This window comes from Arvicanthis niloticus, chromosome 9 (genome assembly GCF_011762505.2).
Source record: "Arvicanthis niloticus isolate mArvNil1 chromosome 9, mArvNil1.pat.X, whole genome shotgun sequence".
In the NCBI taxonomy this organism is placed as follows: domain Eukaryota; kingdom Metazoa; phylum Chordata; class Mammalia; order Rodentia; family Muridae; genus Arvicanthis; species Arvicanthis niloticus.
The window spans coordinates 45,473,883-45,489,458 of NC_047666.1; the positions used below are offsets into that span (position 1 = coordinate 45,473,883).

The window sequence follows — 15,576 nt, forward strand, 5'->3', positions numbered from 1 at the left end:
TAAAATCAACATGGATTCTACCTTAAAGTCAATATGGTGAATTTTTTATTAGTCATTTTATTTGTTTACATTTCAAATGTTATCCCCCTTCCTGGTCTCCCCTCCAAGAACTGCCCCCATCCCCTCTCCTTCCTTTTGCCTCTAAGAGGGTGCTTACCTATCCATCTACCTAATTCCACCTCACCCCTTAACATCCCACTTCTCTGGGGCATCAAGCCTCCAAAGGACCAAGGGCCTTCCCTCCCACTGATGCCAGATGAGGCCATCTTTTGCTACATATGTAGCGTGAGCCATGGACCAGACCATGTATACTCTTTGGTTGGTCATTTAGTCCCTGGAAACTCTTAGGTGTCCAGTTAATTGATGCTGTTGTTCTTCCTATGAGATTGCAATCCCTTTCAACTCCTTTAGCCCTTCCCCTAACTCTTTCATTGGCAGTGCCCAGGCTCAGTCTAATGGTTGGCTGTATCTACATCTGTCTTAGTCAGGTGCCAGTGGAGCCTGTCAGAGGATAGCCATACCAAGACCCTGTCTGCAAGCACATCTTGGCTTTCATCGACAGACACCAATATTGTGATTCTTAATAATGGTTTTTAAATGGTGAGGGCTGGATAGATGGTTCAGTAGTTAAGAGCGCTGACTGCTCTTCCAGAGGACCCAGGTTCAATTTCCAGCACCCACATGGCAGCTCACAACTGTCTGTAACTCCTGTCCCAGGGGATCTGACACTCTTACATGGATATACATGTAGTCAAATCAACAATGTACATAAAATAAACAACAACCAAATCAATATGGATTCTACCTTAAAATCGATATGGCTTCCATTTTAAAGTACATATGCCAACTACCTTAAAATCACTCCTCTGTAAACATTTCCTTTATGGGGCTTAGTTTTCATTTGAATCAATACTTAAAGGCCCATCATGTGAACTATTTTAGGTTCAGAATGCAGATTCCCTTTCACTTCAAGGTACCTAATCACTTATCAATCATCTCCTTACTATATATTAGCCCCTGAATGCTCATAAACACCATATGAAATAGGTTTTTGTGATCAGTATGTGATGGAGTTGGATGAGAACACAAGGATTATAAATAAAAGAACTTTCAGATTAAAAAAAAAATCTGAGCTATTTTTGAATTAGACTTAAGGCCTCTGACATAATTATCTCACAAAGAAAATTGATCCTGGCCATCAATAAGACAAGTTTAAATTTACTCTATGCTTCATAGTTTGTGAACGGATTTCACATAGATATCCAGACTCATTTGATTCTCACAACATCACACACTAGGGGAGGTATCCTTCTTTGAAAGGTCAATAAACTGAGAGGCAGACAGATTAAGAGACTTAGATAGAATCACACTGCAGGCATGGGCCCCAAACAACTAAGTCTCCAAGCTCAGGCTCTGCCTCTAGGACATACTCTTATCTTTCTTCTTCTGATCGTAGTTGCAACAATTGGCCCTCCTGACTTCTTCTTTGCTCCCAGTAAATATGAATGTGACCTGTTTTACTGAAATAAAAGAAGAAACTAAGGACTTGTTGCTTTCAAATAGGGATAAGTTCTTCCCTGGAGGGGAGTATATAACTACCATCAATAACAAGGATTGGGGCTGGTCTGCTAAACCTGGAGACCTAAATTCAATTCCTGGAACTCATAGAAAACTCGGGCATGGTGGCACATGCTTGGAATCCCAATCTGAGGAGACAGAAACGGGCACATTCCGTTGGTTAGTCTGCCAGCCAGCCTCATCTACTTGGCAAGTTTTAGGCCAGTAAGAGACCCTCGTCAAATGACTATGAGGACAACGCTTAATGAATGACAAGTGAGGGTGTACTCTTCTCCACATGCACATACCACATACATGTACCAGCATACACACAAACATGTACAGACTTTACACATATACATACACACAGAAAACAACAGAGATCAGAACCACTGTATATATGGCTTACAGAAAGTTGCCTAGCCATTTTGTGTTGGAGTTTTTTCATCTGTAAATAATCCAACAAGACTACTTGCCCCACAGAACATGTTGGAATTGAGTGTGCTAACATAACTAAATCTAAACATGACATAACTAAACTTGGAAAGTCCTTGGTGTATACACAATCCTACGAAGCATCACTCTTTGGAGAAATAGCCACTTCAAAGTCTGTGTCAACTTCTTGCTCTGTAGTTTGGATTCAGAATGAGGAGAGCATTTCTAGTCTAACCCATGAAGTGGTCACATCCTTACGCTCAAAGCTTCTCAGTATCAAGGCTGTGGAAACAAACTCCAGGGTAGAACAGACTTGTGGAGACAACACTTGGTATTTATAAAAAGTGTTTTTCTGGTGAGCAGTGTAAAAGTGGATGCAGGGCACATAGGCGTCTACACTAGGATGTAATTAGTCCTATTCATCTGCTAATCAAACATGCATTTGGCATTTGGAAAACAAATTAGCACTATTCCACACTAGATGATTCAAGATTTCCTTAGAGAGTCTGGCCTTCATAATCCTTTAATTCAAACCTGAGAGCAATCAAAATGCTGGCTGCAAGACAGGGTTCTGCCGAAAAAATGCGTATGCCTCTAAATGGAGTTTCACCTCCTTTTTCCAAATATAGAATTTCAAAGTCTCAGAATGCTAGTGCAGGCAATAGGCTGAGAACAGGCTGAAGAGAACCCATAAGGCTCCATCAAAAGCCACACTGTGTAACTTTGGGTGATGCCAACAGAGTAGTCAACTGATCCAGACACCTGAGCTCCAGTGGAAGATAAGCTCTCTGACAACATTGGTGTTCTTATCTCTTAGGCTGTCTCACACAGTTCTAATAGCCATGGCATGCATCACTAATGTTCTCATCAGCCGGTGTAAAATAAATCCATTAGTCATAGTGTCCTTCATGTGATAATGATATTTAGGGCTCATTAAAAAGTAATTGTAGCCACTTTCCTCTACTTTATCAGCAGGATTCAGCTGGTGATTTGATGATCCGAAACATCCAACTGAAGCATGCTGGGAAATATGTCTGCATGGTCCAAACAAGTGTGGACAAACTCTCTGCTGCTGCGGACCTGATTGTAAGAGGTATTTGACTTTTATTATCATTTCCTATTGCTTACTTTTTGCCTTTACAATATTTATATGGCATGTACTCTACCACAGCAACATAAAACCTCAGTGGTTTTGAATTATGTTAAAATATCATCAGCTAACCATAGTGCGCAGTGGTTAACAGTCTATAGAAATTCTCTGAACATGTATTTTTCATGAAAGAAATGGATAACCAGAAAGTTCACTGAGAAAGTCCAGTTCTCATGTTGGACTGAATGCCGCAGTTATGACTACCGAGATGACAGGTGTTCTAGAATAACTTTAGATTAACAAAACAAATTTTAGTTAAAAAAAAGTAATCCAACTAGCCCTTTTATGTTTCATCTGGACTGAACCACATTAGTGTTTTAAGCTATTAGTGTAACAGGGGCTTAAGTAAACTCATTTCTCCCTAAAATTATTAAGTTTGTGTTTACTAATCTGGAGGTAGTCGCATCTGGGAGAATGGAGCTGACAAATGAGGCAGACCAAAGGTCTCACACAATAGCCAACTTTATTCAGTGCATCAGACAACTGATATTCTGAGGGTTAAGAAAGATCACTTAAGTAAAGTTCTCATGGGTGCAAACTATATTCAGTCACAAGAACAGGTCACATATGGCAAAAAAAAAAAAAAAAAAAAAAAAAACATGTTTTCCCTAGAGGCATATAAACATTTAATTGAATAACACCAAGGAGCAATACTGAGTAATCTGAAGTAAACTCATCCGTATACACTACACCTAGGAGGAGAAGGAAAACACATTCCAAGAACAATTTTGTGTTTTGAAGAATCTGAGGCTACAATACTCTTTTCTTGTATTTTTGGAGTGTTCTCACAACATTCTCTTACAACAATTCCATTCCTGGTCCATGCTCCAAGAGGACTTCCTTGGTTTTAAAATATGACTTGAGGAGGAAACAATCACTTGCTTGGAATGTAATGAATAGGAGGGCGCATCCGTACAGGACATCGACCTTGAGGAGACTCTTAGTACTAAGTAAACTGTGCAGCTACGTCTACCCTGAATGAGCCCACTGGGTGGAGAAAATTGCAGGCTTCAAATCAATTTGTAAAAGAAATTTAAGGTTTTTAAGATTTTTTTTTTTAAAGAGAAGCTTGCTTCAAATTCACAATCCTCTTGCCTCAGCCTCTTGAGTGCTGAAAGTTGCCGGTGTGTGCCACTACACCTAACCAATAGCAAAAAGAAAATGGGAGTTGTCATGTGCATGCAGTACTCTTGGAGACCAGAAGAGGGTAGGAGATCTCAGTGATTCCCCAGGAGTGATAGTTGTGAGTGAAGATAAGGATGCTGAGATTTGAGCATGGGTGCTGCAGAAGAGCAGCCAGTGTTCTTAAGCATTGAACCATTTCTAACTCATCAAAAGAAAAAAAATAATTCAATGAAAATTAAAGGCTCTGTGAAACTGTACCCAACATTTTTTTGTTTGTTTGTTTGTTTGTTTGTTAGTCTTAAACTCGCAATCAGTCTGAAGGTATAAACATTTGCCCAACATGCATTAGGGCCTTGGGCTCCACACCCAACTCTGCTAAACAAAAAAGCAAACAAACAAAAACCAACTCGGGGCGTCAAGATAATCTCAGGCCCCAAAACTCATTAATCAGAATTCCTAACTGTTGGTGATGGGAGTTCTTGGCCAGCCACCTGAGCCTAAAATACAAACCCAGGCTCAGGATTGGAGGCAGGATGAATCTGAGTGCACAGGAAATAAGCTATTTTGAGAATCAATACAAAATATTGCTGTATGCCCTGAGCAGATGTGAGGGGTAAATGCATAGGAATTAGCAACTTAGTTGTCAAGAGAGGCTAAAGAAATACTGCATTCCCGTTATGGCTGCTTTAGCTACCTGTTAATTGCCTTAAAAAGAATGCGATCCATAAAGTTAAAGGCCAGATTAAAAAGAATCAAATATTATATTTTCAACTTAGGTAGATCTGCCCACAAAATAATGTATAGAAATGTGTTTATTTCCATTTTAAAAACACACCAGAGCTGATCTACTCTCCCCTTAGGGACAAAGGAATTCTGTTGCTGGTAATTTATCCTCTACTTAATTAGGATAATGTTCAGATCAGCAGTTTAAAAACCAATAAATTAGACTAATAAATATTTAAATCAGTAGTACTTGAAGTTCCTAAATGATATTGTATACTTCATTTCCCAGAAAATAGCATTGCATACCAAAAGGAATTTGCAAACGCAGTCTAAAAGAAACTCTAGCCTAATCAGTTAATAAGGCCAATAAATTAATATGACACTTAAAGCCACAATCTTTCATCTTATCTCATTTTGCTCTGTCCTTGCATCTTTCATCCACATTGCAGTGAGGAGACAGAAATGTAATCCACTGCCCTTAAGAGGTATTTATATTTAGAACGAGTGTGGGTTTGTATGTTGACTCTGGAACCTTTAATTCCCTGATGCCTCCTTTACTTAATCTGCAACTGTCTCATGGCCACCAGCAAGGCCTCCCTTCCCTAAGCAAGAGGCAGACACCAGCATCAAAATAGTTGTCCTTGTGCTGCAACAAAAACATCTTGTGTTTTGTTCAGTGGACATTTTGTTGTTGCTGTTGTTGTTGTAGTTGTTGTTGAAAGAGGGGTCCAATTTTCCCACCACAAAGTAAACAGTCCCTAAGAGCACAGTGATGTACTGGTGGGGATGGTGACAGGAAGATAAAGGATAACAGGGTCCCCAAAAGCATCTTTCTTCCTCCAGTGCCAGGCCCTTGCCACCCCTTCATTTGCTTCCTACACAGTCGCCACAAAGGGACTCAGATAGCTCCTATTGATTTAATTCTTTGAGCAGTTTAAAGGAAACACTTTTCTATTTGTGGGAGATTCTAAAGGCTCTCACACAACATTCATAAAGAAAAAGGGTAGAAATACCAGGAGGAGAAAGCTGGTCAGATACAAAGGACCATAGATTGTCTGCTGGACTTCGCCTGGTTATTAGGAGTAAAGACCAAAGGTCATCTCAGCTCTGTCTAGATGGCATTAGACTGGCTTGCTGAAATGTCACCATGGAAAATTAATCAGTTCCAACATACACATTTGCAGGCATTTCATTCAGGAGTGGGGGGAAGAAGATAAATTTAGCCTCACCTGTGAGTCTATAAAAGTGATTTTTAAAGACGCAGAGAGAATGGAGAGTATTGCATAAAGGTGAAGGAGATTTCCAAACAGAATCTTACCTGGGAAATTTCCATTATCTTTCCCCTACTCTATTATAGGTGGCCTTTTTACCCCGTCCCTGTGACACAGCCCAGTAATCTTTGAGAATATATTTGATTGCTAATTTGGGGATCAAAAAAAAAAAACTTCCTGGGAATCTCTCCTTATATCTGCCCAACAAGTAAGGGTTTATCACCTAATTTGCTCATCATCACCCTCCATTCCAAGGTGATAAATTGATATCTGAGCTATATTTAAAAAAAAAAAAAAAAAAACACATTTAACCATCTGGCCATTGTCGGGCCATGGAAGGGTATCCTGGTTCTTGAGTTGTGGGTGTTCGGCCACGCCCCCAGAACCTAGGCTCCTGACAGGAAGTCTAATCTCCATTCAACCTGCACCCTTCAGTCACATAGGGCACAGGTGGAGGGCGTGATTAACAGGTCTCCACCTCCAGAGATTAAAATATTAATGAGTTATCTAAAGGCCCGGGGTGTAGCTAATTAAGTTATTCCCTCCCCTCTTCCCCCTCCCTTTAAAAGCCAAGCTCCCCTGGCTTTTGGGGGACGGCACGAACCATCTACACCCATTCACTACTCCATGAACAATAAAAGCTTTGGAAAACTCCTGGACTCCACTTGTCTCCTTGGCCTGCCACCAGGTTCCCAACCTTCGGAACCCTGAACCTTCCTGACACAGCCTGCGGTGGCTGTATGAATGTGGGACCCTCCACCTACAGGTGTGTGAAGCCTGCCCGGGACTCCACCACCAGCCCTTTCAACTTTGTCCCCGCTGCCGGACTGCCCCCAGAGTTTTTTTCCCACAGGCCACAGCTTCTAATATTGGCAACTAGGAAAGTTGTGGGTCTTTCCTCTGACCCTCTTGATGTTTCACCTTCCAATTGTTTTTCTATCCCTCTGTGTATGATCTTCAGGCTACTATTTAAATAGGATTTTTTTCCCTTTTCAATGGTTTAAGTACACGGAAGTAGAGAAGCAATAACCATCAGGAGGATAAGTAAAAATATATATGTATGACTTATAGAAACGAACATCCCAAGGGATGTTAGACTCCATCCCAGTTTTGAAATTACTGCAAAGAAGAAGATGGTCTTGTGACTCTTGAGAAGTGGCCATTTTTACAGTAGTCCCTTTGCTTGAAAGCACATGCAGCTTCTGAATGCAGTAGAGATGGCAGATGGTGCCCCAACATTCTCTCCTGACTTCAGGACATTCCATTGTAATTCTTTCTTCACCTATTTGTGTTTCCCCCTATATTCTGTGAACCTCTGCAAGGAAGTGTTGTGTGTCAGCTCATTGCTATAGTTTCAAAGTTAAACTAGGTTCTTGTTACCCAGTAGATTTTTAAAAATAAATTATGGAATGGACATGTAGGTAGTTAAACAAATGATTGAGTGATTCAGTACCCCATTTAAGCGAGTAGGTTATATACTTGGACATTTGAGTATGCTGTCCAATTCTGAATGCTTTGCCCTCTCCCAGGTCCTCCAGGTCCTCCTGAAGCTGTGACCATAGATGAAATCACAGACACCACTGCTCAGCTTTCTTGGAGACCTGGACCTGACAACCACAGCCCCATCACCATGTATGTCATCCAAGCTAGGACTCCATTCTCCGTGGGCTGGCAAGCAGTCAGTACAGGTACCATATTGCATGTTGGGTGCTGTTGTCTATCAGAGCCTTCTAGAATGAAGTGTGAGTGAAATGTGGAGGAAGCTAAGCCATCTAGGTCAACACAGTTGCAAATGATACATTGCACCTGTGTCTCCCAGACATGAGCCAGCTCTACTGTGATGTCTTCAATGTTTTCCTCCATACTAACTTACACTAGTGTCTCTGGACCTGAGCATCAGCATCTATTGAATGATTGGTGTGCTGTGCTGGGTACTTTTATTTCCTTAACAAACTTCAAACTATTTATAAAAATAAAATGCATTGACCTATGATTTACCTAGAATCAACTCCATTCCACAGTGATTGACATTGGAAAGTAGTGGAAAATGCAAGCCTACAATCACAGGCTTTGCAAGGTTCATGGACAGTTGTCCGGAATATAATAGACTATAATATCTGAGGACTGTGTGCAGCCTTTTGTTTTGCTGCCTCCACCTGTACTTGTATTAATTTAGAGATGACGAGGCATGAAAATGTTTTAATCAGTTTCACAAACTCTACTCTGTGCTTTCTTTCTCCTTTTTAGCTTCTGGGTTAGAAGCTGGGTTCTTGGGAGAAACAGTTTAAGAGGGATAAAGATGTGTTTTGGTTCATGGTTTCACAGATTTTGGTCAAAGATTGACTGGCTTCAATACTTGGGGCCTAAAGCCAGCCAAAATACCGTGATGGTAAGAACATGACATCTCAGAGGTGGAAACTTTGTGATATTTGGGAAACATGAGTGTCAAGAAGGAGTCAAAGGTCTGCTCCTGACAGCTTCCTGTCGTGGATTCTAAGAAGAAATTGAGCATCCTTGGAGATACTCCAGTTGTGAGGTGACAGCCACTAGGCAAGAATCGCCTCTCTCCATCTACAGACAAATTACTGTCCAGAAAAGGACACACATGCAGAATAGTCGACTGATTATATCTGCCTAGACAGAGTAATCAGCCCTTAATAATCCTGCATCACTAAGGTCTGTCAGATGACTCTGGGCCAGAAGGCTGAAGATTTGATGCTCCAACGTTCAGTAGTATAGGGGCTTTTCAGGTGTTCAGCGGTCTCTATAAATTGGCTAAGTTTTAGAAGCTATGCTTAGTGCTTCCCATAACTTCAGTTAACTCAGTTATTCTGGATTTCTGATGGGGTTGAAGACCTATAGTCTCATAACCAATCCTGGCTATTTACTTTGAGAGAAAAGATCTGAGTAGATGGTTTTCAGCTGACATTCATTCTAAAGCCAAAAAGCCAGGATCAAAAGTAAGTGTTTTAGTTAGAAGAGATGACAGAGGTTCTGGTTAGTCAACAGAATGATGGACTGGGTATTAGGACTATCTTATACCTCACTGGTACAATTAGGAATAAGTATGCTCTAATTGTATTTTGAGAGAAAAGTTCTACTTTAACAGGAAGAGTGATATGTAGGAGGAGCTAAGTGGGAAGGAGTACTGAGAGGAAGAGATGGAACAAGGAGAGAAGATGAAGAAGAGGAGAAGCTAGGTGATGTGAGAGAGAAAGAGAGAGGGGGCATGGAGGCAGATGTTCACATGTCTCCACCAGTCAAAGATAGTTTTTATATCTAGGTTGGGTATTGGGTTACACTTCTGATTGAGCATTACCAAACTTATAAATCCTTTGATTAACATTTTAAAAAAATCGTATAAAAGCAAAAAGGAAAGGGAGGGCATGGGACAGGGGTGTTCTAGGGAGGGGAAATGTGGAAAGGGGATGGCATCTTAAATGTAAATAAAATATAAAATATAAAATATAAAATAAAATAAGATAGAATAAAACAAGAAAAAAAAAGAAGGAGTCAAAGATAGGCTACTCTTCAAATGATTACCCCAATGACATATCACCTCCTAAGATTTTGTCACTTCCCAAACCACCACCAACCAGTAGTGCAGGTCAAGCTTTTATCATGTAGCCTTTTGAGGGAGATTCCAAGTTCAAACCATAACACTATTGTAACTATAAGTAGTGGCACATGGCTAGTGGTGTGAAGTAATTCTCATACACTCTTTGTTACACCAGTTCACTCAAATCAGACACCAGTGGCTGATACTATAAGACACAAAGTCTTCAAGGGTCAAAGGTGTTTCACTAGATAATTCTCAGTTCACATGTTCTTCTGCATTTACTATATAATGCTAGTTCTATATAGAATCCTTAGAGCTATTCTGACTGTAAAGTAAAATCATTGTATTTACTCTAAAACTTTGTTATTGTTCCTCTTTAACAGATGAGGAAAATGAAGTTCTACAGAGTTCTGTTGGTTACCATAAAAAAGATAATGACCCAGGTTCCTTATCTTTCTTCCTAAAGCACGTCTTTGAATCCAGAGAAAGTTTATGTTTACAGACATGAAACCACTTCTAAGACATGATAAACCAAAGCAATTGGGGGGGTGCAGTTGATCAAAATATATATGAGGCCTTTAAAGATTAACACAAATATTACATTATAAAATTAGACTGATGACATGCTTTATATAAGTTGCATGAAATTGGACCAAACATTTATTTCTGCCTCAAGACTTCAAGTCCTCACAGCAGTCTCTTGGGACTAAAGGAGTGTGTATCTTGCTTGCAGGAACTTTTGTTCGTCTAATTTTTACCTCAAATGTCATCTTAGTAAAAAAAATATTAAATATTGGCAGGTTTTTGGATTGGTAAAAGGATTAAGACCTATGAGCAATGACAATAAAATTTTACCAAAGGAAATATAGCATTAATATGAATGAGCAAAGAAAGATTAAAATATTGCTACTACTGCTCCACTGATAGGAACAACAACATTATGATTTGAACATGAAATGTCCCCAACAGGGTCATACAATGAAAGTTTTGTCCTAAGCCACTGGCACAATTTTGGAAGGGGATGAAAGCTTAGGACATGGGTCCAGCTGGAGGTGGTATGTCTTTGGGTTGCTCCTTTAAAGAGTATCCTGTCCTTAGCCCCTTCCTGTTTCTCATTTCCAAGATACCATGTTTCTAGCTCTGAGAGAGCATGTTCCCACCACCATGCCTCATGCATTCTGTCTCAAGCATTAAAGCCTGCCAACCTTTAACCAACACCTTGAATACCATGAGCACAAATAAAATCCTTATCCCTCTTGAGTTTTTTCTCTGAAGTATTTGTCAACATGACAAAAGGGCCTAACACAGAAACAGAAAAGGGAAAAGAGAGCACAGACTAGAATTTGTGAATTTGATGTAAAAGCATGTTCATATGTCTTCATCACTATCCCAGTAGGATAACTACAATGCCCTCCCTGGAAGTGATGGTGGTGGTGGTTAGTGGTAGTGGTGTTACAGTGGTGATAATGTTGATAGATGTTCCTATAATCACCTCTACATTTCATAGGACTGTGTAGATTCTCTTAAACCCTCTCACCTGTCTTTCAATATCTTTCAGTTCCAGAACTCGTTGATGGGAAGACATTTACAGCAACTGTGGTGGGTTTGAATCCCTGGGTTGAATATGAATTCCGCACTGTTGCAGCTAATGTGATTGGCATTGGGGAACCCAGCCGACCCTCAGAGAAACGGAGGACAGAAGAGGCCCGTGAGTACCACACAAGATATGCAGTGTCTGTTCTGGCAGCTCCCGTTCCTTAACACAGTGGTTCTCAACCTGAAGGCGCAATGACACTTTCACAGGGCTCACCAAAGACCATTGGAAAAGGCAGATATTAACATTATAATTCACAACAGTAGCAAAATTACAGTTATGAAGTAGCAACAAAAAACAATTTTATGGTTGGGAATCACCGCAACATGAGGAACTGCATTGAATGGTCACAGCATTAGAAAGGTTAAGAACCACTGTCTTAAGGAGAAACCTTGACTTCTTCCTGCTTATTACCTTCAGTGAGCTCTATATTTACATATCTTTTCCCTTAAAGTATCATAATGATCATACACCAGGCCAGGAGAATATCAACCTTGTGGGTAGTGAGCTTTAATCAAGTTCTTAATCCTCTTTATTGGAGCCTAGTGGTAGAGCCCAAAACTCGCTACCTCCAAAGTCAACTCTCTCTTCTTTTGTTCATGTGTCAGAAAAGAAAAACAAAAAGAAATCACAGATGGTCAGAGAATATTTCCTTAGAAATCTTCACTAGAATCTTCTTTGGATGCAAATCATTACCACAAGTGAAGAATGAGAGTAACCTGCACACAGCTTGTTTGATAAAACACAGGATGAAAGTATTGTACATCTAGCTGGGGCAGATTACACTCTTGTCAACCAGAGGATCCTGTTGTAGGGCCTCTGTACAGCTCCCAGCCAGGAAAATAACAATGATTTGTAAAGGCATAGCAAGATCCTAAGCAGATGAGCAATTTCACCTTATTCTTGGAATCAATGAAAAAAAATCCATGTATTGCTGCCTTTAATCAAGGGCGTGTACTGACTGGCCAGGTGCAGTCCTCAGTTAGATATTTAAGAGTCTGCCTGGAATCCTTCATTTAGATGATGGCATAACTAACCTAGGCTCTCTTCCCACATCTCCAAATCTATAACTCAAGTCTGCCCTGTAATCCTGAGAAGGAAGTGAGTCTAATTTCCCCTCTTTTACAGAGAACACTGGGGATCAGAGAGGTTAAGCACAGTGAGCCAGGGGTCAACCTAAGTCCACCACTTCCTTCAACAGCCAGCTCAAAGCTCACCTTCTTCTGAGAAGCCATTAGCCCAGCGCTCCTCTGAGCAACCTGCTACTCCAGAACACCACTGCTCTTCTCCATTCTGTCTGCGACATCCCTGGCTGTTGTCCAAGTTTCTCTGTGATATTCTGCATGTGTTCTCCCCCTCCCACTAGATTGTAAGCTCCACGTGGGCACAGTTTGTCCTGTCTTTTCCTTGTGTTACCACTACCTGGCTAATAAATGTCTAACCAAGCAAGAGAACAGATTCCTCAGTCCTTTCTGCCTCTGTGATCTCCTAGGTCTTTAGGGATGGAGCTAAACAAATGATCAGTGGTGCCTGGTAATGTGTATACCCCATTGATCCAGAAACAGGTAATTAAGAGCTATTTCCTTGGGAGATTTGGCTTCTGTAAGCCAGTACAGTGCTCCCCTTGTGGACTGGTTGTCATTTCTGATATGAAAAACCAAACCAACCAAACAAACAAACAAAAAACAAAGAGACATATGCCCAAGTATTCACTAACAGTGAAGTATCCTATCTAGGTAACCTTCCTGGCCTCCATTTGCCATTAGCACCTAAAATAACTTGGTTTCTGTTTTATCTCCTGCAGTCCCTGAAGTCACCCCGGCTAACGTCAGTGGCGGTGGAGGCAGCAAATCTGAACTGGTTATAACCTGGGAGGTAAATCCATTACAGAACCAAAAGGACATGAATTTGTCTGGGCTGTTTTGTTATTTCCTTCCATATGACAAGAAGCCAGGAACCGTCCCCCTCTGTTTCCAAGAAATCTATTAATGGCTATCAGGATGTGAAGGCGCTTAGCCACCCACTGTTGAAGCAAGTTTTAATTTGACTGCTCACAGAAGAAAAAAAAAACAATCATAAAAGAAGAGATAACACGTGTTAAAAAAAAATAAAACAATAAGGAAGTCTGGTTCTGAGAAAACCAGTCTTTCTTTTCTTTCTGAATTGCTGCATGGCCAATTGATTTAAAATATCTGCCAGCTATAGATTGAGTGTCCCAGAACAATTTCCTGGCAGTTGGCTTTGCTTCTGGGCTGTGAGGTATTTCTTTAAATAACCTGGAGGAAGGTTAGTGACCAATTTATTAAAAATTGATTTTGAGAGAGGAGGTAGAAGCTTCAGAAAAGGTTTGAAATGTGTTCCAAAGATTTTAGACAATGTCCCCTGAAGTAAAAAAGCCTTTCATTTACCTAGAGCCCCAGAGAGAAAGAAATCTCTCCTTCCCTCCCAACTGAGTTCAGAGTCTCTCCTCAGGGGCAGGATGTTGCCTGAGCAGAGATAACCCTCTTTTGTGAATTCATTCATCTATTTGGCACTCAAAAAAAAATGATTACTGAATGGTGCATGATGGAAGGATTGGGGGCTAATTCATTCATTCATTCATTCATTCATTTGGAAATCAACTGTGTGGTTAAGTGGTCACCATTTGTAGCTGTTTCAGAGTTGAGTCCACCTTACCAGAGCTAATTACCTCCCCACAGCTAATTACCATTTCACAGTCCACCTCCCCACAGCTAATTACCATTTCATTTTCAAGGCTGTTGTTACGCTGGTACTACATGAATATCTGAGGCAGTTTAAAGGGTAGCCCTAAGTTTAAAAGGTGCTTGCAAATAAAACCCAATTTAAATTGGTGAGGAATAGTCTTTAACATTTGAATTAACTGAAGCAAGAATTGGGAGTACCCTTTAATATTTGAATCAAACTATTATGCTTTCTGAGTACAACCTCTGTTCCTCCCCAGACTGTCCCTGAGGAATTACAGAATGGCAGAGGCTTTGGTTACGTGGTAGCCTTCCGGCCACATGGCAAAATGATCTGGATGCTGACAGTGCTGGCTTCAGCTGACGCCTCCAGATACGTGTTCAGGAATGAGAGCGTGCGTCCATTCTCTCCCTTTGAGGTTAAAGTGGGTGTCTTCAATAACAAAGGGGAAGGCCCTTTCAGTCCCACCACGCTGGTGTATTCTGCTGAAGAAGGTATGGTTCATGTTACGTTGATATTTCTTTCATTCTAAATGGTGTTCCTTTCAGGATGTACGATCAACTTAAGGTGTAACATACATATAAATCAAAAGGATATCTTCATTACAGACAAGTATAATATAAAAATATTGTCTCACTATCTACCATATGCTTTCCATATGTATCTGTCTTTCTCTGTTTCTCTGTGTCTCTCTCCCCCTCTCTCTGTCTCTGTCTCTCTCTGTCTGTCTGTCTGTCTCTCTCTCTTTCTTTCTCTTTCTCAAGAACACAAACACTGGCTATGTGTGTACACTCCAGTAATCCCAGAATATGGGAGGTTGAAATACATTAGCTAGTTTGAGACCAGCAGCCTGGGATACATATTTTAATCTGTCTGCAAAACAAGAAAACTCATTTACAACTTTATCTTATATGAAAAGGCTCTCCATCAATTGATTACATTGCTAAGGACCAATCAAACAAGCTTGTGGGTGTCCTGTGTTACCTTCAGATATATTTTTCTATGTGTCTATTATCTATCTATTGATACATAAATACCCTGTACCTATGTGTTATCATTATTTTTAAAGAATCATATTTTATCCCTTTAGGCAAATATCAAAATGGAATATTTCACTCTCTCCCATCACTTGTGTTTTAAGCCATTTTGTCTGACTCTCACTTCATAGGAGAGGAAATCATGAAGCAGCTTGATTACCATTCACACTGCCATAATGTTCAAGGGTCCCTGCACATTATTTACTTCTTCCGAGAGGGACCTGCATTCAGAATGCCTCTCACATAGTCCTCAGTATGCTTGGAGCTCACCATTGTTGTTGTAATGATGATATTCAGAATTAAATCACAGGACAGCATCTGACAGTTGAGACATTAGTTTGGAGTCATCAAGGAAACTACACGTTCTTCTTCCTTGTGGAGAAATGATTTCCATAGAGGCGGCAGCCATCCATAGCCTCTCC

At 40.4% G+C, this 15,576-nt stretch overlaps 1 protein-coding gene across 3 annotated transcripts in view; it reads left to right on the forward strand.

Moving 5' to 3' along the window:
* Positions 1-15,576, forward strand: part of Cntn4 (contactin 4) — a 904,382-nt gene that overhangs the window by 870,725 nt on the left and 18,081 nt on the right. For 2 of the 3 annotated variants that reach the window (XM_076940198.1, XM_076940197.1), the window contains 5 exons: positions 2,965-3,085; positions 7,791-7,949; positions 11,379-11,528; positions 13,219-13,289; positions 14,377-14,611. In XM_076940198.1, the coding sequence (XP_076796313.1) occupies positions 2,965-3,085; positions 7,791-7,949; positions 11,379-11,528; positions 13,219-13,289; positions 14,377-14,611 (736 nt within the window). The remainder of the gene's footprint in view (positions 1-2,964; positions 3,086-7,790; positions 7,950-11,378; positions 11,529-13,218; positions 13,290-14,376; positions 14,612-15,576) is intronic. The other variant, XM_034511644.2, reaches the window with a different exon arrangement.